Source organism: Lichtheimia ornata (assembly GCF_029851405.1).
Source record: "Lichtheimia ornata isolate CBS 291.66 chromosome Unknown scaffold00014, whole genome shotgun sequence".
Classification (NCBI taxonomy): domain Eukaryota; kingdom Fungi; phylum Mucoromycota; class Mucoromycetes; order Mucorales; family Lichtheimiaceae; genus Lichtheimia; species Lichtheimia ornata.
The window spans coordinates 252,353-276,251 of NW_026695334.1; the positions used below are offsets into that span (position 1 = coordinate 252,353).

General features: G+C 43.8%; 9 protein-coding genes and 1 non-coding gene across 10 annotated transcripts; 4 read left to right on the top strand and 6 right to left on the bottom strand.

Annotated features, from left to right (window-relative positions):
* Positions 1 to 1,047: 1,047 nt before the first annotated feature.
* Positions 1,048 to 5,879, top strand: O0I10_004059 (uncharacterized protein; the record flags this gene model as incomplete). The annotated part of the gene is made up of 3 exons (XM_058484125.1): positions 1,048 to 2,799; positions 2,858 to 2,986; positions 3,045 to 5,879. 3 exons carry the CDS (start codon positions 1,048 to 1,050, stop codon positions 5,877 to 5,879), a joined length of 4,716 nt encoding a protein of 1,571 aa, XP_058345113.1.
* A 51-nt stretch (positions 5,880 to 5,930) lies between these two features.
* O0I10_004060 (uncharacterized protein) lies at positions 5,931 to 7,352 on the bottom strand (the record flags this gene model as incomplete). Its single annotated transcript, XM_058484126.1, has 6 exons — positions 5,931 to 6,014; positions 6,079 to 6,593; positions 6,659 to 6,702; positions 6,765 to 6,836; positions 6,897 to 7,162; positions 7,230 to 7,352. The coding sequence occupies 6 exons, from the start codon at positions 7,350 to 7,352 to the stop codon at positions 5,931 to 5,933; spliced, it is 1,104 nt and encodes a 367-aa protein (XP_058345114.1).
* Positions 7,353 to 8,484: 1,132 nt separating this feature from the next.
* Positions 8,485 to 8,745, bottom strand: O0I10_004061 (uncharacterized protein; the record flags this gene model as incomplete). Its single annotated transcript, XM_058484127.1, has 1 exon — positions 8,485 to 8,745. The coding sequence occupies one exon, from the start codon at positions 8,743 to 8,745 to the stop codon at positions 8,485 to 8,487; it is 261 nt and encodes an 86-aa protein (XP_058345115.1).
* A 632-nt stretch (positions 8,746 to 9,377) lies between these two features.
* O0I10_004062 lies at positions 9,378 to 9,449 on the top strand. Its single transcript has one exon. It is a non-coding gene; the product is annotated as a tRNA-Ala (tRNA).
* Positions 9,450 to 9,857: 408 nt separating this feature from the next.
* On the bottom strand, positions 9,858 to 12,034 carry O0I10_004063 (uncharacterized protein; the record flags this gene model as incomplete). The annotated part of the gene is made up of 4 exons (XM_058484128.1): positions 9,858 to 10,229; positions 10,287 to 11,588; positions 11,647 to 11,848; positions 11,946 to 12,034. 4 exons carry the CDS (start codon positions 12,032 to 12,034, stop codon positions 9,858 to 9,860), a joined length of 1,965 nt encoding a protein of 654 aa, XP_058345116.1.
* Positions 12,035 to 12,208: 174 nt separating this feature from the next.
* On the top strand, positions 12,209 to 14,174 carry O0I10_004064 (uncharacterized protein; the record flags this gene model as incomplete). The annotated part of the gene is made up of 2 exons (XM_058484129.1): positions 12,209 to 12,264; positions 12,344 to 14,174. 2 exons carry the CDS (start codon positions 12,209 to 12,211, stop codon positions 14,172 to 14,174), a joined length of 1,887 nt encoding a protein of 628 aa, XP_058345117.1.
* Positions 14,175 to 14,386: 212 nt separating this feature from the next.
* O0I10_004065 (uncharacterized protein) lies at positions 14,387 to 15,780 on the bottom strand (the record flags this gene model as incomplete). The annotated part of the gene is made up of 5 exons (XM_058484130.1): positions 14,387 to 14,734; positions 14,797 to 14,861; positions 14,924 to 15,076; positions 15,139 to 15,273; positions 15,342 to 15,780. The coding sequence occupies 5 exons, from the start codon at positions 15,778 to 15,780 to the stop codon at positions 14,387 to 14,389; spliced, it is 1,140 nt and encodes a 379-aa protein (XP_058345118.1).
* A 252-nt stretch (positions 15,781 to 16,032) lies between these two features.
* O0I10_004066 (uncharacterized protein) lies at positions 16,033 to 17,677 on the bottom strand (the record flags this gene model as incomplete). Its single annotated transcript, XM_058484131.1, has 4 exons — positions 16,033 to 17,007; positions 17,069 to 17,178; positions 17,245 to 17,400; positions 17,455 to 17,677. 4 exons carry the CDS (start codon positions 17,675 to 17,677, stop codon positions 16,033 to 16,035), a joined length of 1,464 nt encoding a protein of 487 aa, XP_058345119.1.
* A 205-nt stretch (positions 17,678 to 17,882) lies between these two features.
* Positions 17,883 to 19,024, bottom strand: O0I10_004067 (uncharacterized protein; the record flags this gene model as incomplete). Its single annotated transcript, XM_058484132.1, has 6 exons — positions 17,883 to 17,980; positions 18,050 to 18,452; positions 18,502 to 18,519; positions 18,581 to 18,685; positions 18,743 to 18,901; positions 18,962 to 19,024. 6 exons carry the CDS (start codon positions 19,022 to 19,024, stop codon positions 17,883 to 17,885), a joined length of 846 nt encoding a protein of 281 aa, XP_058345120.1.
* A 778-nt stretch (positions 19,025 to 19,802) lies between these two features.
* Positions 19,803 to 23,829, top strand: O0I10_004068 (uncharacterized protein; the record flags this gene model as incomplete). The annotated part of the gene is made up of 9 exons (XM_058484133.1): positions 19,803 to 20,147; positions 20,213 to 21,572; positions 21,632 to 21,716; positions 21,772 to 21,818; positions 21,883 to 21,890; positions 21,947 to 22,298; positions 22,357 to 22,612; positions 22,672 to 23,531; positions 23,606 to 23,829. The coding sequence occupies 9 exons, from the start codon at positions 19,803 to 19,805 to the stop codon at positions 23,827 to 23,829; spliced, it is 3,537 nt and encodes a 1,178-aa protein (XP_058345121.1).
* Between the last annotated feature and the right edge of the window lie 70 nt (positions 23,830 to 23,899).

Consider the following 23,899-nt stretch of genomic DNA (forward strand, 5'->3'; position numbering starts at 1 on the left):
TGTTCATTGTCAAGCAGCTACCTCAATAGCGCCAAAGATGCAGAAAGCATTGTTTGTGTAACAAGCCAAAGGGACTTTTTTCCTTCCCCTGAGTAAGGTCCGTTTATGGTGGTCCGGATGGAGTTTCTTTCACGTTAATCATAATGGCTACTAATCCGAAACGACCAGTGCATGCGATAATATCTTGTGTGTAAAGGACAAGAGTGACACGATGACGCATATTATGAGTGTGTCTCCTTCAATCAATGATGAGTGTATGGTGATCTCATATAAGGCTGGGTGTAAGATAACGCTGACGGCGGTATCCTATGCTGATAATTGTTATAGATAATAAGCATGGTATGCTTATGTATCTGTGTGTCATCGTGCAAGGAAGAGTTCACTCTATCTTGAACATAATGAATAATGAAGCTTACAATGAATCACACTGAATGCTGGTTTCGTTATCTTTGTAAATACAAGCGGTTATTAAGCACGATGCAATCCGCTGAGAGTTGTCTCTTCTACCGTATGTATAGCATGCGAACGAGGAAGCTTTAACCAATGTAATGTGACAAAGGAGACAATAGCACCTCGAGGTGATGATGTGAATGATTCAACCTCGTGTTCTATCCTTCAAACTTCTATCCCTCCTTTGGATCTTGCTTCACCTAGTCATCAATGATCCAGCAGCCAACCACGTGATCCACATTTTGCATATGAGATGATAAGGCGATGCTCTGTTGAAGTTGCATCCCATGTTCATTGAACAAGTCGAAGTATACAACATAGCCATATAGACCAGCTGTGGATGAGTCACGTATTAGAACCAAGGAGTACCTTTATTATATCCATTCGTATAGCATAAAAAGGAACAATAGGCGCAATGAGATATGCACATACACTCGAAGCAGCTATGCATGTTTGATAATAAGGTAGTCCATTAACAACATCATCTCCTCATTCAATGAAGTCGTCAAAAATGGGGTGGGGTACAGCATGGAGGTAAATTCACGCGCAGTCGCGAGGTTGTCTCTCTTCCTTTTCTTTTTACTCACTCGTGCTGCTATGAACGATGACCTTGAAGGCATTGACGATGACTTTGATTTCGACGACGACTTATTGGCAGCAGCTGTAGAACAAGCCGAGAAGCAGGCAGCCAAACAGAACGAGAAGCAGCAGGAACAGCCGATCGTGATTGACAATGACGACGACGATGACGACGAATTTGACGATCTCGACACAGACTGCCTCATACTTGCCACTGAAACAGCCGAGAAGCAACGCAATATTGTTCAACGTCCTGGGATGCAGCAGCCTTTGACTAGTTTCTTTTCATCGACAAGCCAACGACAACAACAACAAAGTAGCATCAGCAATCGATCACAGCCATCATCATCATCCATATCCACCAGCTCAATCCTGTTAGGAAGCAATGACTTTGATAACCCTCCCACACCACCACCGCCTCCTCCAGCAGATACACCATGTGCTCATGTATTTGATGCCAATGAATTGCCTACATGGATCTATCCAATCAACTATCCTTTGCGTTTATATCAATTCAACATTGTCAAAAAGGCGCTATTTCACAACACGTTGGTGGCACTTCCAACAGGCTTAGGCAAAACGTTTATCGCGGCAGTGGTTATGTTCAATTATTGGCGATGGTTTCCACAATCCAAGATCATTTTTATGGCACCTACAAAGCCATTGGTGACGCAACAGATCGAGGCATGCTTCAAAGTGTGTGGTATTCCGCAGTCAGAGCTTATTGAGATCACGGGACAAAGCAATCGTGGCAAGCGCAAGGAAATGTGGCGTTCACATCGCGTCTTTTTCATGACACCTCAAACGCTCAAGAATGATCTCGAATCACGCATATGCCCTGCACATCAGATTGCATGTATTGTAGTGGATGAAGCACACAAAGCTACTGGTGCATACGCTTATGGTGAAGTTGTCAAGTTGATTTCACGTGAACAAGATCAATATCGGGTCCTTGCATTGACAGCTACACCAGGCACCAATTTGATGAATGTTCAAACAGTCGTCTCGCAATTACATATCACCAATATCCAGATCCGCACCGAAGAGTCGATGGATATTCAAGAATACTCCTATGGCAAACGTATCCAGCACATCACTGTACGACTCAGCTACATGGAAGGTGCAATGGGCGTAGTGCCAGAGATCATGAGCCAATTTCGCGACAAGTTTTTTCAACCTGTTCTTAATCGATTGAATCGCTTTCAAGCTGTCTTCACCACTGATCCAGAACGCAACACGCCATTTGGATTGCTACAGGCACAGAAGCATTTTTCGGCCAATGCACGCAACATGAACTATGCTGTCAAGTCGATGGTTGCTACCGATTTTAGCATTGCTCAAGCTCTTTCACGTGCATACGACTATCTTGTACACCATGGCATTGCACCCTTTGTGGAACATCTTGAAAGCTTTCTCAAGGATCTTCAGGATATTGTCGACTCTGGAAAGAATCTACCCAAGGAGAAGTACAAGCTCTTGCGTGATTATCAGTTCAAGAACATGATTGAGGATCTTAAGCAGCGCCAAATGCAACCTGGGTTCATGGGTCATCCCAAAATGGAACGTCTCTTATCCACCGTGTTGGATCATCTCAGTAACAACAATGAGCAAGATACCCGTATTATTGTCTTTTCGTCGTTTCGATCTTCAGTCAATGAAATTATTCGCGTCCTTGATCAGCACAAGCCGATGGTGAATTGCTCATTGTTTGTTGGTCAAGCTGGTGGCAGAGATGGAAGAAAAGGTCTTAATCAAAGAGAACAAAAAGAGGTAACAAGCACACGATTGATTTCTCCTTCTCGATTTATTAACGTGTATATATGCATAGATTGTCGAGCGATTCAAGCGTGGAGAACTCAATGTATTGGTGGCTACTGCTATTGGAGAAGAAGGATTGGATATTGGCGAAGTGGATTTGATCATTTGCTATGACTCTCAAAGTTCACCTATTCGTATGGTAATACTTTAACTAGATGCTCTGTGTAATACGTTTCCCTAATCAAATTATATAATAGCTTCAACGCATGGGACGTACAGGAAGAAAGCGCCAAGGACGATGTGTGATGATTATGACTGAGCAAGAAGAACGCAAGTATAGCCAGGCCAAAGCTGCATATAACCAAGTACAACGAGCCATTGCCAGAGGTGGAGATATCGAGTATCACGCATCCAATCCATCTGTTTTGCCCGAGAAGTATCGTCCAGTGTGGTTTCAAAAACGGCTTGACATTGGAACATTTTTCAAGCCCACGGGTCGCAAATCAAGGAAGACAAAAGTTGTCGAGTCGAATGGGACATTGAATGATGCGACACGACAAGAGTTTCTACACAGCCTTGGTTCAGCTACTTTGGAGGAAGCTTTCGAGAAACATTGGCCGCCCAAAGAAAGGTCACCAATTGAAAGAGCAAAGCGATACTTGCCTGCCAATGCTCAGCCTACCAGCCATCATCGTGTCGGTCATAGTCAACGTACAATGCAATTCGTATCTATCATCAAGAGTATGGAACGACGCTTGTTACGTGAATTGATGAATGCTGATGAATCCAGTCAACCCGGTAGCAGTCAACCGCAATTCAACAACGACGAATTAATCATGCCAACACGGCCATCGCGTACAACTGACGAGCTCATTTTACCCACTCCTATTCGCCCTCGGCAACCGGGTCCAAAGCAATCCACTCTTTCGACATTCTTGAACAAAGGCAAGGCACCAGTGAACAACAATCATCGACAGCCACCTCAAGCAGAAGCAACACGTGGTGATGACAATAACATTGCAATGTTGGATGATATCGTTGGTCAGCGTGTAGAAAATAATGATGACATTCAAACAGCGAAGCGTAAGGCAACCACACCTCCCACTGTACCTGAGAAAAGACCTCGCATTGGATCTCCTTCACGTGATGAGGATATTGAGATTGATTTGGATCTTGGAAGCGATGATGATGTTGTTGATGCACCACCACCACCACCACCACAACAACAACAACAACAACAACAACAACAACAACAACAACAACAACAACAACAACAACAACAACAACAACAACAACAACAACAACAACAACAACAACAACAACAACAACAACAACAACAACAACAACAACCAACAGCGCCTGTTACTACTACTACTGTAGCAACATCCAATACCGATTATGATCAACTTGTTGCCGAGTTTGATTTCGATTATTGCACGCAAGATCTCCAAGATGATAAGCAGCAAGATGAGAGCTTCGAGCGTATTCTTCCACCTGAACTCAGTAAAACGGCCCCTTTGATGGATGAATCACCTGTGAGAACATCCTCCAATCCACAAACGCCTATTATGAAGGATGATGTCAATATTCCACCTGCTATGCTCAAATGGCTCACCACTCGACCACCTCCTTTCAGCGAGACGGCAGCTGTGTTGGTTCGGGAAAGAATGAATGTGATCAAGATCAAAGCGTGGCTTACCGAGGAGACGACAACGGCACCTCCTCCAACCAAGGCTCGATCTTCAACACCTTCTTTTGGCGACGATGACGATTTTGAAATCGACTTTGAGATGTTAGAAGCATTGGAGAACAAGATACCCATTCAAGATACACCGTTTGATGCTTCCTTTTATCAAATGCTGGAAAATAAGGTTGGAGAGGATTATGAAGGTGCCCCATCATCTTTTCATGGTCCTGCTGACGAAGATGATTTACCATCGCCCCATACAGGATTGCAGAGACCCGTCCACCACAACCCAATAGCTTCATCTTCACGACCATCACCATCGTCATCCAAAGACAAAAGACCATCACAACCATTATCATCATCTGTACAACCACCACCATTACAACCTTCATCTCCACAGCAACAACAACAACAACCGCCAATAGAATCACCACAGCAACGAGAAAAAGTGCCATCATCACCTGATCGATTCATTCAAACCACACCAATACGTGATGACCTATCTGACAAGACCTTATCACCTTCACCTTTGCGAAGAGCCATGTTGAATGATCAAGGGAATCACACCACTCGTGTTGAATTTATGCCACCATCACCTCTTTCACGACGACGACGTCCACCGCCACCGCCACCGCCACCTTCTGCTATCATTGATATCCGGTCACCTGATAACAACAAAGCATCATCCCCATTACGCAAATCCATCACTGTGAACGAAGCCAGATCAATAGTATCATCATCATCGCCAACACATGCACACATTATCATATCACCAGAGCGATCAAGGTTCTCTTCACCATCCCCTGTGTTTGCACGTCGCCGTCGAAATGCAAAAATACGTATTGCTTCGGATGATGATGAAGCCGACAATGATGAGAAATCCATACCCGTACCTGAGGATATGAATAGCAACGATTCAGATGATGATGGACAACGACAACGACACAAACGTAATCGACATCATAACCCATTTCTGGACTTGGAAGCTGAGCTCAGCAGCGATGAAGAAAACAACACAAAGGGACGACAACGACGAGCTGCCAGCGATGATGGTGATGAAGAAGAAAGTGGTAGTAATACAACCGATTTATCGCGTATGGATTCTTCGTTTATTGACGACGATGAAGAGGGTGGTGAAGCAGCATCAGCTGAGGATGTACAAAACATTTATCGGATCAGCTTAATGAGCCAGCAACCACCACGTGATGGGGAGAAGGCAGTGTTTAGTGCAAGGCGCAAGACTTGGCTCGACAAGTTTCATGCTGAGAAATGGCTCCAACCCCAGATGGAAGATGACGACGAGGATGATATTGTCAACATGAGCAGGCTCACCGAAGAAGCTGAAAATGAAAAATTAGCTTTAGAAGTATTGAGTAGTAATGACGATGATGATGACTTTATGTAAAAATTGCATTTTGTTTATTGTATGATAAACCGCTTCTGTAAATACAACAACTTAATCCTTCTTGGCGACTGATGCCTTTTCATCCAAAACTTGTTGACGCGACTTGCTGTTAGGATCAAAGTAGGGTCTTTCAGCCTATGTCCCAATAAAAAAAGATGAGTTAAACAGATTAGGGAGGACCACTAAGAAAAAAGCTTACAGTGGGGGTGACTCGGAAGCCATGTCGTATGCCATTGCCAAAGTAGTCGTTGATGGCAGTATGATACGTGGCACGGTTATCCCATACAGCAATCGAATCCTCTTGCCATCTGAACCTCACTTGGAAATCATGGCCACTCTCGATATGATTGAAAAGGAACTCGAGCACGGCGTCGGATTCGCGTTTTGTAAAACCCACAATACGACGTGTGAAGCCACGTTGCACATACAAGCTCTTCCATCCTGTAAGTGGGTGTGTACGCACAATAGGGTGGACATTGTCAGGTGCTTCACGACGTAAAGGATAGCCTGTGATACGTGCCGTTTCACGATGAACATCGCCCGAGTGCACAGCTTCCAATCCTTCGACAAATTTTTGCCATGCAGGTGAAAGTCGATCATAGGCTGTATAGGCAGATGCCCAAAGCGTATCACCACCAACTTTTGGTAGTGTATCAATCTTTAAAAAGGTAAGACCTGCAGGCTGCAATTCGTAGCTGATATCATTATGCCAACCTACAACAATGATGCCAATACTATTAGCAAATGGGCTGCTTCTAATACCATCATTTCAACTTTACCATCACCCGCACTTCTCAATGCATATCGCTCACGGACTTTGGGGCTAATAGGCTATTGTTAGATGACTTGACAACAACAACCTTTGTTGAGCACCCTGCCACTTACTTTTCATGGTCAACCTGGATGGTAAGAATTTCAGGAGCATTGGGTGGATGAGGGCCTACGTTATGCACATGGCTACATACAACATTTGGTGTGAGTATAGATGTTCGTTTGGTATGCATGAGGAACACTTACAGAGGTCCAAAATGACGACCAAATTCCAATGCCTGCTTGGCAGTAAGATCCTGGCTACGGAAAAAGACAACACCACGCTCAGCGACCAGCAATGCTAGATCATTCTTTTGTTGCTCGGATAGCTGCGATAGCTGGATGCCATGGATCTCGGTACCAATGTTAGGAGTGACATCAATGACCTTGGTGGCAGCATTCAAAAGTGCAGCTTTGGTAGGATCAGCCAAATGGCCTGGGTCCTTGTGCTCAAAAGGCTCAAGAGGTGGATACTATTATTGTTGTTGACCATCGTGAATTAATATTCATGCATGTGTATGTACGAGAAGAGATACTTACATAAACATCGGGATGCACACCATAGAATCCTCGCTCACGAACAAGCTTCTTGAGATCCAGCTCTTCAAGCGTGATACGGCTCAATTCATCATCCACTTTGGTATCTTCGGTGTTTGGAGGCATGATAGTAGTAGTAGTAGTAGTAGTCGTTGAAGTTGTTGTTGATAATGCCGTTGTCGTCTCTCATACCACACGTATATATAGGTTTCAATCGCACATCGCGCAATTTCTTATAGAGATGCGTGCTCTTTGCTGTAGTGTGATAACATTGTAGATTTTCCCATTCACAAAACATTTGCAAATCACATAATGTAAAATAAACCGCATGGATGATGCAATACGCATGGTAAATTTATACACCATTATCATTGAGAGATAGATATTGTACGATGGGACCGCTGCATGATCCATATTACCACCTAACTTGGATGATGTGATCGGTACGAGATCTGGTGTGGATTGTGCTACCTTGATGCCTATGTCCGCACCTCACCATTGATTCATGCATTATCGAATCCGGGTGATCAACAATGTTGTGTTCCCTGTATGAATCTCAAAACACAATGAGTACACAGTATTTGGTGGTGAGGGGTTACCCGTTGTAGGTTGGGGTATGGATTCAAGCGTATACGACAATGGGCTTCAACTCTTTACAAGAATCAAATACTACAATGACGACCACCACGACAATGATTTTAGAATGACAATGAAGCGCTGCAAATAAACATAAAGACTATCTCTCATTCACACGGCTGCAAAGAACATCGTGATACATGCATCATTACTTGGATTTTGAAGTCGTAGAGAAGTGATCCGAAAAAGGTGTGGGGCATGATGGATGACAATCCTCTTTTAATTGTGCATCATGAACGTGTGGATTCACTTCCCTTACAAAGAGGAAATAGTGGGGATGGTGGGAGTAGTGCATGAATTGGTAATTTAATAATGGCATAATCTAATCCTCACAGGAGCGAAATGGAAATGAGCCATCACAAAACAATGAAATCGTGGAACGGGGATCCATATCACATCACAGGAGCAACAACAAGACCATCTTGCAACATGCTAACTTGAACACGATAACAATAACGCGTGAAGATGTGCCTTCCAAGGATGTGAAATAACAGCAAGAGGAGCTCATGTGATGCTTTATTTGTATACAAGAGTGGGTGGGATATGGGAGGGAGGGGTTGTTCCTGATGGGCATTGGATGGATGATACTGATCTCTCTAATGAAGCAATAATAGAACCACCGTTACCATCCAGCATCGTTATCCTTGATACTATTGTCTCCCCACGCAGGTGGTGCTTCTGGTGGTGCGCCCCAGCTGTTTGGATCGTTGCTTTCATCGACAATGTTGTGCAATCGAAACTCATCAGCAAGCCGATCTTCTTCCGATGCTGGCATCTCCACTGGATCCGTTACGGGCCTTGCCTTGTTCCAATCACTGAACGTTTGCCATTGGGGTTCACCTGGGTGTTGAGGAGGCGGTGATAAAGTAGTGGAAGAAGACATTTCACATGCATGCTTCAATTGTCACAGGTCCTTAGCTTTTATGCATTCAATAAATAGGATGGCTTTTTTTTCTCCCATACCAAATACACTCGAAACCACTATCAGCTCTCGGATTTCATTAAGCTATAGAGTCCCCCGCTTATTACACTCACCCCATACATCACTTTATTGAGATACCAGTAGTTGATTGTTATAAAGTTCATGGCGACTGCCTTTTTGTAAATGGGTTATGATTGTTTGGAAACTGTTAGCTACCCTATTACACGTGCCTTAAACAAGATACATGCATGTATCCATAATACGAAAGCAAATCACTTTGTTTTCATCATAAAGTAGACAGCAAGGAACAGCAGCACCTGGCACAATATGCAAAAGATAACCCCCCACTGGGATTGAACAAGGTACATCTCCCCATGTCTCCGCTCAAACATTGCTCAATTGATGTTCCCCTTCAAATTACCACATATTCACCTCCCATAAAAATCCTACGTTTGCATCATTCAATACTACACCTTCTCCGCTACATCATGATGCTTTTTTCATGTCGCTACGACGACTTTTTTGACATCCCGAAAAGGAAATTTTCACGTTAATCATGCGCGTGAAGGGTTGTGGTATTAAGAAGAGATTTAGGGGATATGGTGTAGTGGTATCACGTTTGCTTTGCATGCAAAAGGCCCGGGGTTCAAATCCCCGTGTCTCCAACTCTCTTTTTTCGAGTTTTTTCTTGGGTCACGTGACATTTTTCGTTCATTACAGTATTCAATGGAATCAATGTGCTATATCCATATTAGCATGCATATCTCAAACGAACGAGGCTATCACTTTATCAGGATGAATTTTGGATAGTGTTCATTAATCATACCAATCATAAAAACGATGCAAGATGCTTAAAGTGAAGAATCACTAAGAACGTACATGACAATCCTCAATGGTTATCATATAACCGTGATCGACTTGATATTATTTGCCCATGCATTGCTTATAACGGGTTCCCTTACGGATGACATTTCCTTGTTCCAAGTGATTAAGCATAGGTCTTCAAGTATACCTTTCTTGTAATCAACAACAATTGAGATTATAGACTTTAAAGGGAGAAAGCATCTAGTTTATTATACAGCAGGTACAAGAGCCATATCCTGAGCTGCTTTTTTGCGCATCTCTATGATAGTGATCATGGTAGCCGATTCTTTTGCGAAAATGTTGATGCTATCGTAAGGGGGTAACGGGTCATAGGAAGGTTTCCATTCTGAAAAGTATTTGGTGATGCTTTCAATCACGTTCAAGTCCTCATTCGGGCTCCAGTCAATTTCGGCCACATCACGTAAGTCTTCCAAGGCATAGGCAATATCCTCCATGAGCTTCTTGGCTATGGTACAATTGTGCATGTCGGGTATGCGAACAACGAGGTTGTAGATGAATTGCAATGATGCGTATGCTTTCCACTTATGTACAGTCGAGACGCCAGGGCAACGGCATAAATACTACCACACGCAGGTTAGCCATCATTACCATAATGCCTCTAAGGGAATCAAGCCTACCTTGTGTACTGACACTGAGTTGCAAAGATGATTGAAAAAGAGACGAAATTGACAATCATAGGTGTCCCACACCCATTTTTCAAAGACAAACGTCATGAGATCGGCAGCTTGACGGCACATGGATACTGCAAGGTTGTCAGGGAATCGTTTGCCGGATACATTTGTTGGATCAGGGACGGCTGGTAAGAAACGATCAAAGAGCACCAGCCAATTCAATGCATACTCGAGCAACAGGATAAACAGGCATCGTCTCTGCCATTGGGTACATGTATCGGTGCTATTGATCATTTCGACATTGTACTTGTCATCCACACGTTCATAAAAGCGTCTTAGTTGTCGTACTTGTTGGATCACCATATTAAGCAACTTGTGCTCATCCTTTTCATCCATCATGCTTTGAATGTTTTGCTCAATCTTCATACGTAGCCATCGTACATCAATAAGGTATTGTAAACATTCGGTGTATCCCCTATCTTCATCCGTCATTCCACTCCATGTCATGGGCCGTTCAATCTCAATGCTGTCGAGCTGGATGGTTGTACGTCGTTCAAGTAAGAGTGGTATTTGTGTATCAAGGAGCCACAAGGCCCAAAAGATACGTCTGCGTATTTCAGCTTCAATGGAGGTTGGATCGAAAGCAGTGGTTGGTTTGTGCAGCTCTAGTGATAATGCTTTTGTGATGGTGGATCCAATGTTGATATAAGCTTGATTGAATTGTGATTCGTCAAAAAGTCGTGCTGTCTTTATCAAATTCCAGTACACATTCGAAAGCGTGCAGTCGCTGAATCTCGTGAGTTGTGGCAAGGAAACGGTGGATTGTATGGTTGAAAAAGAATCAGGGATAAAAGGACTCTGAGGATTGTGTATGCAGCAATAAAGTGATGCATCGCTATGAATAGTGGCACCGAGAGCTAAGAGTTCTGGATCATTGGATGCACTCAATAAGAGTGATGGCGATATGATAAAAGTCAACATGCATGGACAAGTGGATATTGTGGGTTGAAGATCATAAGGTTGCATGTATTGCTGTAAAGAGGTACGCACCGGCAAATGAACGACATCACTCTCAGGGTTGCTGCAGCTACTAGTGATAGGTGATGGTTTCTGTTGTTGCATGGAAACGGGAGTGCTGCTGTTGTTGATATTGCTCGTTCCATAAACGTTGCCCAATGCTTCAGGTACAATTGTTGCCAGTTGTCCAATAGTGCTGATGTTTGTAGAAATGCATTTGCGTCCTCCTGATGTGAGCGTCACTTGCCATCCATAATCCAATGCCAATCTTGCTACATCATCGTGGGTCGGCTACAAATCACGTGTTAATATATGAAAGGATGTAGATCATCCATCTCTTGTCACCTACCTCACTTTGTGCCTCGGCCAGCAATCCTTCAACACGTTTGGATATATCATCGATTTCAGTGTACATGTCGTCGCGTTTTTGACGGTCTGAAATATGGTCGTAACGCATGCCGCTATGTGAATAGCTGCATTCTGCATTGGACTTTACGCAATTGCCGCATTTCGGTCGTTGTTCATCGCATTTGACATGACGGCGTCGGCATCTGGACAAGAGGAGTAATAGTAGGAGGAGGAAGAAGAAGAGGTATACAATTCAGCATGGGCGAAGGAAAAGAAAAGAGTCGTTTCAAGGACACTGACTCGTTGCATTTTTTGGATTCACGGCTGGAACGAACGATAGTTGTGGGTTCAATATCATTGTCTGGTTGACGAGGACGTTTTGGAGGCATTATTCAGGAGTAGTATAGCAGTAAGAGAGTAAGCTTCCACTACTGCAACAAAGCGGGATTAAGATTAATCTTTTTTACATGCAAGCTCATCTTGTTAGGTGATACAAGCTCTCCTTCCCTTTTTTCCTCTGCTCTTTTGGACACACACCCCACCTCTTTTTCCACTCGCTCATCATGTCCACCAGGTCACCTCCCCATAAACGTCGTCGTCAAGTTGAAACTTGTATAAAGTAATGGGGGTGGGAAAAGAGAGATCGTCTTCCATTGGGGATCGTCCATTCATGTTGACACACCTTTTTTTCTATATAGTTGTCGGTCGTCTCGAAAGCAATGTGACAAAGGACATCCTTGTCGTAACTGTTTGGAGAACAATCGACGTTGCTTGTATGCCAAGGAGTTTCCATATAGCGACATGAGCCGAGACGAGCAAGCTGCTATTCTTGAGCGACTCTTGTATGAGACGAGGGGCAAGTTTGAAGTACTCAAGAACTACGTGGAGCAGAATGCGGTGCAAGATTGGCAATCCCAAGTGGTGTTAGCGAACACCAAGCGCAACCTTGTGCGTAATATCCGTCTTGAAGCTGATATGCATCATCACATGCGCCGCTATACTGCGAGTTGGCTTATCAATGTATCTGTGCCAGGACAACCTGAATGGCGTGTGCAAGATAAGGTGTTCAAAGGCATCTTTGGTCGTAATGGGCGCATCCTCAACCTGATGGGTATTTTGCCTCAAGAGACGATTCCCCCTGTGCCCAAGATGCTTGCTGATACCGAGTACTTGTCGATTGATCTTGTGCGAGCGATGGTGTCTACCGAAGAAGTGGAGATGATGATTGCTCTCTACAATGATTGTTACTCCTTCTCAGCACTCCCAGATTTCATTTCTCCTCACTTTGACCAGAATGGCGAATATGACTTGCTGCTGAGCTCTGTGTTATGTCTCATGTTTACGCACTGTGTGAATCTCCATGCCATGAAAGTCGACAACCACGAGATCATATCGCACGCCTTTTATTACCACACCAAACAATTACGGGATGCACGAGTCGCCAATGGCATCGATATCATGTCCTTACATGCTACATTCAACATCATGTTGTACGAAGCAGAGAACGGCTATTTGCAGCAATGTGCCATGTCCCGGCAACAGATGGCGATCATGATCGACATGCTCCATGCCCACTATGGAAATATGTCGGTATGGCAACAAAATTTACTACGACACTTGTTCTGGGCTATTTTCACAGCCGACGCTGGTTCGCACAACATGCAAATGCAAGAACACGTGTTATGCGCACCTTATATGCACGTCCACAAGCAACGTCCTTCCGAGCAGTGCTTGCAAATGGTGGAGAAGCTCAAGGAGGAATACATTTACTTTCGTTGTCGTCTTGCTGAGAACATTCGTCTTATTTGGAAAGGATGCTACAACACTAATGCTCCCTCGATCGATGGTGCTCAAGTGAAAGCACTCGAGGATGAAATGTGGGGTCTCTATCATGAATTGCCAAAATGGATCACAAGCGAATGCCACCTCGAGGATATCACACTTGAAACTTGTTCGGGGTATGAGTGCTTCCGTGATGAGCCTAATAAGCACTCTCGCAAACATCCCGTGTGCCACCGTTCCCTTGTCGAAGTATGGATGCGTCGTTTAAGATACCATTTCTTGGTCGAATGGCATGGCGCATGGCTCTTTTTATACCAAGTCTTTTTGCCCAAACCGGGAGATGTCATTCAATTACCTTTTATTCGTTGCTTGGAACATGGCAAATTGATGGTGGATGTCATGGAACGCTGGTCCGAAGATCCTGACTTTTTCGATTGCTATTGCTATCCTTCCTTACGCACCTTGTTGGTTGCTTCTCATGTTCATCGCTACTTGCTTGGCTCTGAAATTCCTGAAGTACGCCAAAAGGGATACCAGCTTTTGCATCAACTCTTTACCATTGTCCGCAATTCCAATATTTATCACATGTACAAGGACACCAGCTTCATTCTCGGCATGAAGGCCGCCTTCTCCGCTGTTCCTCGAGAATACATCTATGCTGATCCTGGTCAAATCTTTGACATCTCCACTGCTGCTGCCAATAGCAACGAGGCCGATATTCACAGATTCTCTGCTGCCGCTTCCTAAGATATCAACACATAGTACCACACACACACAAACACAATTCATTGTAAAAAGTCATGGCATCATTTTTTTCTTCTTCTTTTTTTTGTTGGTTATTCATATGAAAAGCAAAAAGTAGTATGATTAAAGAAAAAGGGGAATAGTATGCAAGGAGGGTTCTCGGTTATGATATGCAAAAGGGAGGAATGGGTAACACAAATTGGCACGCTTGTTGGTTACGCAGCCTTTTCTGGTACGACATTGATTCCAAAGAAGCGCTTGTTCTTGATAAAGTTCCAATAATATTGCCATCCAGCTGAAAATAGAGTGAGGACTGCCACAAAGGCCAGCATGACAATCACCGGTCGGTTCATGATATAAACGTTATAGTGATTGGGATTGGCATCAAAGATCAAGAGCATGGCATTGATGAAGCCCGTGTGTACGAAAAAGTCAAGTCCGAGGATGAACAAGTAGGCACCCGTGAATGACGTTGCAAACACAATCGCATAGCTTTCTACAAGCACCACGAGGATGATCATGATAACCCCCATACCAATGATAAAACAAATACGTGCCACTTTCTATGAAATAAAATAGAGTTAGATCTATCATTGCGTGGTATATATAAAAAGGTTATGCTTACGATTTGTATGACAAGATTTTCTCGCCATGACATGATATAGACTGAAAGAAAGAAACCACCCAACGCTAAAAAGTAAAGCATCATGAGTATGGATTTGTTGCCTTTGTATTCATAAAACAAGACCTACCTCCCACAAAGTACAAGCCAATAGGATAAAAGAACATGAATAAAATACCACCAAGTATACCCAAACCAATGCTGACGCAAATGTAGACGATCTCATTGTGTGGATAACCTGTTATGGGTTCATTGTTTACGAGGCCGATCCATGTCATGACAGCTGCATAAATCATGTGAGCACCATCATCATCCTACACCGGTTCCTGGCAAGATTTCACTTACCAAAAAAGACAAATCCAACGAGACCCAATGTTGGGCGAAAGTAACGAAAACCAAAGACCATGAAATAAAGACCAATAATGATGCAAGCAATACCAGTAAAGCCTTGGGCTACTGAAATGCCATAGCCGTAGGTATCTGCAATGGGGAGGAAGAATTAGATCGGGGTGTTTCCATTTTTGATGATTGACAATAGCAACACTTACGCCATAAGTAATCACTCCAGCATTGATCATCACATTCATATTCTTCATTGTCATCGTCATCATCATCCGAGTACACCGTCTCGGTAGCGGTAGCAGTTGCTGTTTTGGTTTTGGTGACGGTCTTGACTTGATTGTTGCCACAGTACACGGTTACCGTTTGCCATAGCTGGCGGATTTTCTCATCAACGTTCTTATCAATGGGTTCATCATCTTCGCTATTGCATGCTTCGGCTTGATCTTGGATATAGCTCAATGTTTTTTGGACGTTGTTACGTTTGATCAATTTTCGCTGGGGTGATTCAGTAGGTGCTGCTGTTGATAATGCTGCCATCCTAATGTTGTCAGGCGATGTGGGAGTAGGTTTGACCACCATGTAGCCTTGAATAGGAACAATGGTTGCCAATAGCATAAAGAGAATGAGACAAAGCGATTTGTGCATGTCTTTGTTGTTGCGATGGAGAAAGAATAAAGAAAGAGGGAACAACAATCGCCACCCTAGCAAGCAGACAATTGTTCTTTATTGTTCAATACAGGATTGTTGTTTTGCTCTTGCCATTTATTGATTGACATTTGACTATATCAGAGGCAGTGTGTGTGTGTGTGTGTGTGTGTATATGATACGGTGTGTGGGCGATCTATTTTCAGGCAAAGGGGGGAATTTCCATATTTGAACAATGTTTTCCAACGATGATTAGGCAATGGTACCAGATTGGCGTTGTTCCATGGCTGCTGCTACGCATGCTGTCAGGGCGGCACCTACACCGCTTCCATCCTTGGCCAGACCCAATCGTACTGTTTTACGCACATCCTTGTACTCTGGGAGTAGTTTGGTCAATGCTTCATAGATCCGATCCTCGAATGAAGGGTAAAATTCAAACAGCGATCCATCGATGCCCACGTCTGTGCCCTCTTGTTCCGTGACACCACAATGCTTGACAATGGCTGCAATCGATGCTGCTGCTAAATGGGCTGCTCTTGTTCCCACCAATTCGCATACACGTTTAATCATTTTGCATTCCACCGTCGATACATCTCGCATGTTGAAGTTGAGATCAAGCACGTTTTTGGTTTGGCTCAAGTCAGCTGTGGGATCCTTTTCAATCTCGGACATGTACGACGTTTCAAACGCATAGTGACCTGATATTTCTTTGCTCCATGCCTTGCAATCGAAACGGTTGTCAATAGGGCCAAAGATAATCTCGCGATCCATCATATCCAATAATACATTGCGTGCGATCTCTCCAAGATACATGCCCGATATCATCTTTTCAAAGATTTGGCTGTTGGGATTGATGGATTGTCGATCCACTTTGTTGTCAAATGGTGTCACTGGAAGCACCATACGTTCGTTGTCAAATGCTCCCGATTCCATGTTGATAATCATTTCATCACTTGTCGTCTTGCCACCTTTCCATTTGCCAATCTTGCTCATCTTTTCAATATACGCTCCATTCGATCCAGTCCCAAGAATCATGCCGATGCTTGTATTAGGGTTCCGATACGCATGGGAGAGTAACGTGCCAACCGTGTCATTCACCAAAGCAGACACTTTGACGGGTACGTTCTTCCTCAAAAGGGCATCTTGTAATAACATCACTGGATCCTTGCCCACGGCTCCCGAACAATTGAATCCTTTGGTCCATGATTTCAAAATCCCACGATTGATCTATTTTCATACATGTTGAGTATACATGGGAGATGATGTGTATTTCTCCACTCCTCCTCACCTTGGATTGAAGCACAGGGAATGAAAAGGTGTAGCCAAGGTACAATGTATATTCCGAATTGGTCAAGCCCTCTTGTGTCAAAAAGTCATCCACGCATTCAGCAATGTAATCTGATAGGAGGGCACGTGGATCAGTCAAATAAACAAACACACCATGCAACTTTTTTTTTGACTTACCACAAAGAGCACGCATGGGCCCAGTCTTTAAATCTTCTGTCACACGAGATTTGGAATACTTGGTTGTGTATTTGCCTTCTCCTTCCAGCGTCACCAATACCACTCGAAGATTCGTGCCACCCAAGTCAAGCGCCAAAAAGTGACCCTTTTCTTGACCTATCATAATAGCAAATGAGTTTCATTCGGGTAATCACTTTTTTTTATACATACCTGTAAGCCGTCCTTCAACGTAAGATGGAATCATGGCCAATGTATGTCCCTCCGTATTGAGACCTTTGTTCATTTCCTCAATGAAGTGATCACATATCTTTTGCAAATAATCATCAGAGATGGTGAATTGTTCAGTAATGCCTTGCATGTAAGCATTTTGCTTGGGAGAACCACCAATGGGATCAGCCACTGGGACAGCTTCAGAGACACGGCGGATAACCATGTTGTGTAGAGAAATAAAGAGACAACAGAGAGAAAGCAAAGAGAGAAAAAGAAGAAAAGAAACAAATTCATGCCGCCTGTATTTTCGGACAATGTAAAAATCACCCGACACGAAAACCCCTACTACAACCACCACCATCACAGCTGCTGCTGCTACTGCTGTCTCCACGGGCGGAAAACCCTTGATATGGAAGGTAGCCATCCTTCTATTCTTCCCTCAGAGTAGCGTGGTCATCATTGCCGTTGCCTTGGATTCTGGAACGCAATTGGGAATAATATCTCTCTGCTTCTGTCATGTGGTATTCTAAAAATGTCACACATGCACTGATTAAAAAGGGGATGATGTATCTTGTAAGTAGAGAGCAAAACGTACCATATTCCTTAAAGTCTTCATGGATCCCAAGACTAGTATAAAAGATGCGTTCACTTCGAATCATACGCCTGAGATCTTGCAATTCATGTATCTTGTCCATCCATTGCTGAAGCTTCTTGACTCTGGTCTTGATCATCATCGATGTTTGTACAGGTTGACGCCATCCACGCACTCGTATAAATGGAATCCCATTGGCATCATGTGTCCTGATGGATACCATATACGGCTTTCTTTTGGTGAACTTTGGCGTTTTGGTGGGTTGACTGGGTGGTTGATAAGGTGCAGGTTGTGTGATGCGTGCCAATTTGCAAAGATGTTCAGGTGCCGCCATCCGAGCATTGGGGTCCCGTTTCCTTGACGATGATGATCGAATGTCGAGTGCTGCAGATGCACGCTTGTTGAGCTATAGTACAATGAGTAATCCATACTTGCCTATTGTGATGATTACTTACGTCAGGTATCCTTCGTAACTGTAAAAGAAAGAGAGACAATGAATACCTACATACACAAAGAACATGGTCTTTTATTTACCTTTCCAACCACGTGTTTTAAAGGACCTGCTTTTGCAGTAGCCAATGCGTCAATGCGTTCCATATAAACAGCGTTGCTTTTTGCATCCCACATGATCTCGAGTGCCTAATACGCAAGGCCAATTTTAGCTGCTAGTTGTATACACTACCACGCATTATCTACCTTGCTCCCTTCTTGCAAACACCTTAATACACGTGGTCGAGACGTCTCATGCCGATGAAAACGGAAACGCTCACGCACTGTTTCACGTAAAAAGTAGCGTTGGTGCGATTCAGGGAATTGTGCTGCTGCTTTCAAAAGGCTTCTATACAAGTCCAATGTCTACAATGGTTGCCGGGTCAATCGCAATGCAAGCATGGTACAATGGATATATACACGTACCGCTGATCGTGCCTCTTTGACAATGGAGGGCTTGACGCCTTGAAATGCGGTCGCGGCTTTCATAGAGGAGGGGAGGAGAAATAGGTAGTAGTGTGGTAGAGTAGTGAAATGTGACTTTTTGAGATAAAGCTGTTATTGTTGACACCCACCAACTCATTCATGCGAGTGATTCAAGCACAGATGATTGCAAGTTCCCATTTTCAATAGAGGGCGTATCCATGGATACGCGAGGTGGGATATCGAGTTCATGTTGATAAAGTCACCCAATCTCTTTCAAGTAGACGCTTTCATGATCCATGATTACTTGAGGGGTGAATAAGCATCAAGAGGAACGGGGTATGTTTATAACAAAAGAGCGCCTCCCTGTGTTATGATGATACAAAAAGTAGTGTATAGCAGAATCGATCTTGTGACGATCGTCGAGATGTAATTAGCTGAGTAGAGGAAATGTTTTCAATTTGCACTAATTGCATGAATCTCAGGCACGTTTCAAGTAAGGAGAAAGGCATTCTCGGGTGGGTTTTATGAAAAAAAGGGCTTGATGAAATGATGGAAAGGGATGTGATCTATATAGCCGATGATGATACCAAAAGGCCAGGTACACAACAAATCAATGTCCATATTAAGCATGTACTTGTACCACACAAAGTAGACAAATCATATCGAATGGGCTACTTCATCCATGCCATTAGATCTTTACTCAGTAGTCTCTCTCTCTCTCTCGCTCGCTCTCTTTGTCACTTGTATACAACTCCTCGTTCCATTCTCCTTTTTTCTCTTTTCCCTTGTCTTGTTCCGCTTTACACTCGTTTGAATCGTTTGTTGTTCTCCAGTCATCACCATGGCAAAGGGCAAGTCGGATACTGCAAAGAATGCCAACACCCCGAGAAAGACAGCATGGAAAGGCATCGCCATCAAACCCAAATCGCCAAGTCGTCCAGGTTCAACAGCGTCAGCTCATTCACAGGAATCTCGAAAGTCTGTCAACACCATTGCGTCGTCCACCTTGTCCAATGAGGGAGTGTCCTCTTCGTCGTCGTTAACGGATACTACTACTGCTCAAGTGGAGTCGACGCCGCCGCCACCACCACCAGCAGCAGCTCCAACAGCAACCAATGATAATGTTCAGGAACCATCCAAAGGACAACAACAACAACAACAACAACCCATCGAGGATACGAAAAAGGTATGTGGTGTGTGAGTTGATATATAGTTCTGTGAATAGAAACAACTCACTTACATGTTTGTAAGACCATGAATGGTGACACCAAAAAGAAGGAGGATCTTCAACCACCACCACCGTCGGAAGAAGATGACGATGATGATCAAGCATCAACACCTCGTGCTGGTTCACGTAAATCATCGATTGCTGGTCTTGATTCTGCAAGTGAGGTGTTTGAAGATGCGTATGATGATGATGACTACTTTGATGATGTGCCCACCTTTGAGGAACCACAACAAACGGATCATGGTGCCAAGAGTCCCATGAATGTGATTCTCCCAGCACTACAAGGTTTAGAAAATGAGGACGATCGGGATAATGAAATCGAATCGCTTGGAATTGCTGAAAATCACTACCATGCTATCTCCACTCCACCAACAACAACAACTCAACAACAACCCGTCTCATTATCCTCCACCAACAACAACGTCCATCATGAATCAACATCATTGGATCACACTGCAACAACGACACATGATGACGCTGCAAAGCCTATCAAAGAGGAGACTACGCAGCCTACCAAAGAGGTCACCATGGAGACTACGCAACCTATCAACGAGGTCGTCGCCAAGGAAACGACTCAACCTGTAAAAGAGAGCAACAACGAGGAAGCAGCTCAACCTGTAAAAGAGATCACCAAGGAAGCAACACAAGATGCTACTACATCCCAAGTCGACAAAGATGTTACGCATGATGATCAAAAGGAGGAGCCATGGAAATCGGATTCGAATGCAATGTCAATGGATGGCTTTATGCAAGAAGTACAAGAAGCTGAGCTTGCTTTTCGAGATGATGAAAAAGAACAAAGGTCGACTGAGTATGCCAACACGCCTTATTACAACAATGACACCATTGAGAATGAGCATCATGTGGAAAAATCAACGGTGGATGTGCTTCAGGATTTGGAAGATCTTGATACCAAAAGAGAAGAGGAGCATCATCATCATCATCATCAACATGATCGCCCTGAAAGCATTGAGTTGGCACCAGCACCACGTGGTGATACCGATTCACCAGTGACCGATAATGGCCTCTTTGATACAAAGACATCCGATGAAGTGAGCCAACCCACACGCAACACCAGCATTGCAGATGATGATGGTAATGATTACCATGGCAACAACGACAACAACAAAAAGGAGGGTACAGAAAAGAAGGAGGATCATTTGGGTGCCATTTTGCCTGTCATGGAAGACTCGGCCAGAGAAATTATTGGAGAGCAACCTACCGAGATGGATCGTGCTGCTGCTCGTAGTCTCGAGTATGAACATCCTGTCGAAGATCCTATCGACCTTGACATGTTCAGAGACAACGTTATCTCTATCCCTACCATTGATCCCAAATGCGTTCCTATCAACACGCTTACTCCTCGAGATCAAGAAGAAGCAGGTATGTATATACATACTTTGTAGGATGGATTGAATAATGATTAACATGTGGCCCCATAGATGAACCAGTGAGGGAAGGCATGCAATATCTCTTTGATAACAAGTTTATGAAAGCCAAAGCTATATTCCAATCAAAGGCCAGCATGTAAGTATAACAATGAATTTCACGGGCCTAGATCTCTCTGACAATGAATATTTAGTGATCCATTGTATGCACTTGGTTTGGGATCAATGGCGTTTATCAAAGGTAAGTTGATGGTGGATGTTTTTGAGAGAGCAATTCAACTCATAGTATCATTTTTTTCCTATAGCAATGATGGTAAGCAATAGACACTATTTATCATGTTGACAGCGGATGGCTGATTGTTGGAAAAGACCTATCAGGAGGATGACATTGAGACAGCCATGACGGCGCTTGCCACGTCGTACACCATTGCCAAAGCTCAAATTGACAACATGTGTTTCCGAAAGCCATTGAAGGAAGCCGTTACACAATACTTTTCGACATTCTTGGCTAGCAACAACAAATCAGGGCTCCCATCCAGTCCTGCACCTGTTATACGCACCAACAGCCCAGGTCAACCACGAGAGGCTCCCATCTTTTTGCCAAATGGGATTTTACGCGCGCACGTGATCAAAGCCGAGAGTTGCTTATTGATGGCCATCATCCAGCTATCACAAGAGAGTGTCGTGAACTACTTGAAATGTGGTCTTAATTTGAGACGAGGTATACATCGAATCTTAAAGGTTATAAGGTACAATCCTAATGATGCATTTGCATTTAGCTTATAGCAGCTACAGTGTTGTATGGCAAGAATACAAGCGTATGGGACAAGAATACACCAAGCACATGGACCGTGATACTGTATCAGCCATTCAATTTGGTATTGGTGCCGTGCATCTTTTACTTTCCTCCATGCCAGCCAAGGTACTCAAGGTGTTCTCGACGCTTGGATGGCAAAGTGATAAGCAACTTGGTTTTGCGTTACTCAAATTGTGTCTGGAAGGCCGTGGTATTCGTGCTCCCCTTGCATCGCTTACGTGAGTTGTTCATGTTCATCTATTTATTGGATCAAGACCTAACCCTATATATTTTATAGGCTACTTTCCTATTATACCATCCTGACATCCTTTACACCGCAGCTGTACGCAAAGGAAATGATGGGGCCTGCTATTGAATGTTTACTGGATGCTCAAAAGCATCATCCCAGCTCATGCTTTTTCCTGTTTTATGCGGCACGGATTGCACGTGTGGCTCGTAATCTTCCCTTATCAACACAATCCTTTGCATTTGCAGTCGAGTCAAGTCGAGGTGAATGGGCGGAGACGGCGATGCGACAGATGGCGGACTATGAGACAGGTTTCAACCTTGCGTTGCAACTGGATTGGGAAGGTGCTGCTGTTTATTTTGATAAGCTTAGCCATGAAAAGTATTGGTCTCCTGCATTTTCCCGGTACTTTGCTGGTGCGTGTTACGAGATGCTGGGTCAAAGAACCGAATGTATCCTAGCCTTTGCCCAAGTCCCTGAACTGGCCAAGGAGCAACAACATCGCAAGACCTATATTGATGCGCACGTCCATCGCCGCGTGGAATTTTTCCAAAAGAGTGGGTATCAAGATATGGATTTCAGTCTTCCTGGATTGGAGATACTCCTTGTATGGAATGCCTTTGAGCAAATGGAACCTGAGGCTTTGGAAAAGTGCTTGGATTTGGTGCAGCACACTTTGGAATTGGTTTACGAACGTGAGAAAATGGAATACAATATCCGTCTCAAGGAACTGGTGCCAACATCCACACCTCCCGATTATTATGATCAACGTGCCATCTTGCTCTTAACCAAAGCATCCATTCTTAACGCACTCGAAAGATACACCGAAGGTATTCCTCATTTGAACTGGGTCATGGATCACAAGGATTATATTAAACATGAAACATGGGTGGTGCCATTTGCTTACTGGGGTAAGTGCCATATGCATGCAATTTCGGTACTAGTGGGGAACGAGATACTAATGCGACTATGTCCCTGCACACAGAGGCGGGCGTTACGAGTTGGGGCTTAGGCAACGTTAAAAAGAGTCGCAAGCTATGGCAGCTGGCGCTTTCATGCAACAAGTACGACTTTGAATATAGGATGGCTGTACGATTAAGCCTTGCGCTCTCTCGTTGCGATGAAGTCGGTGTGTCTCATATTGATACAAAGCAAACTCAGGGCATGACAACCCATGGCCGTAAGCGGATGCCTATCATTGATCCATAATCATCAATCCTCCATCTCCTCCTCCTCCTTTTTTCCATGTACAGTTCTTTTGTATCATAACGAAAATAAT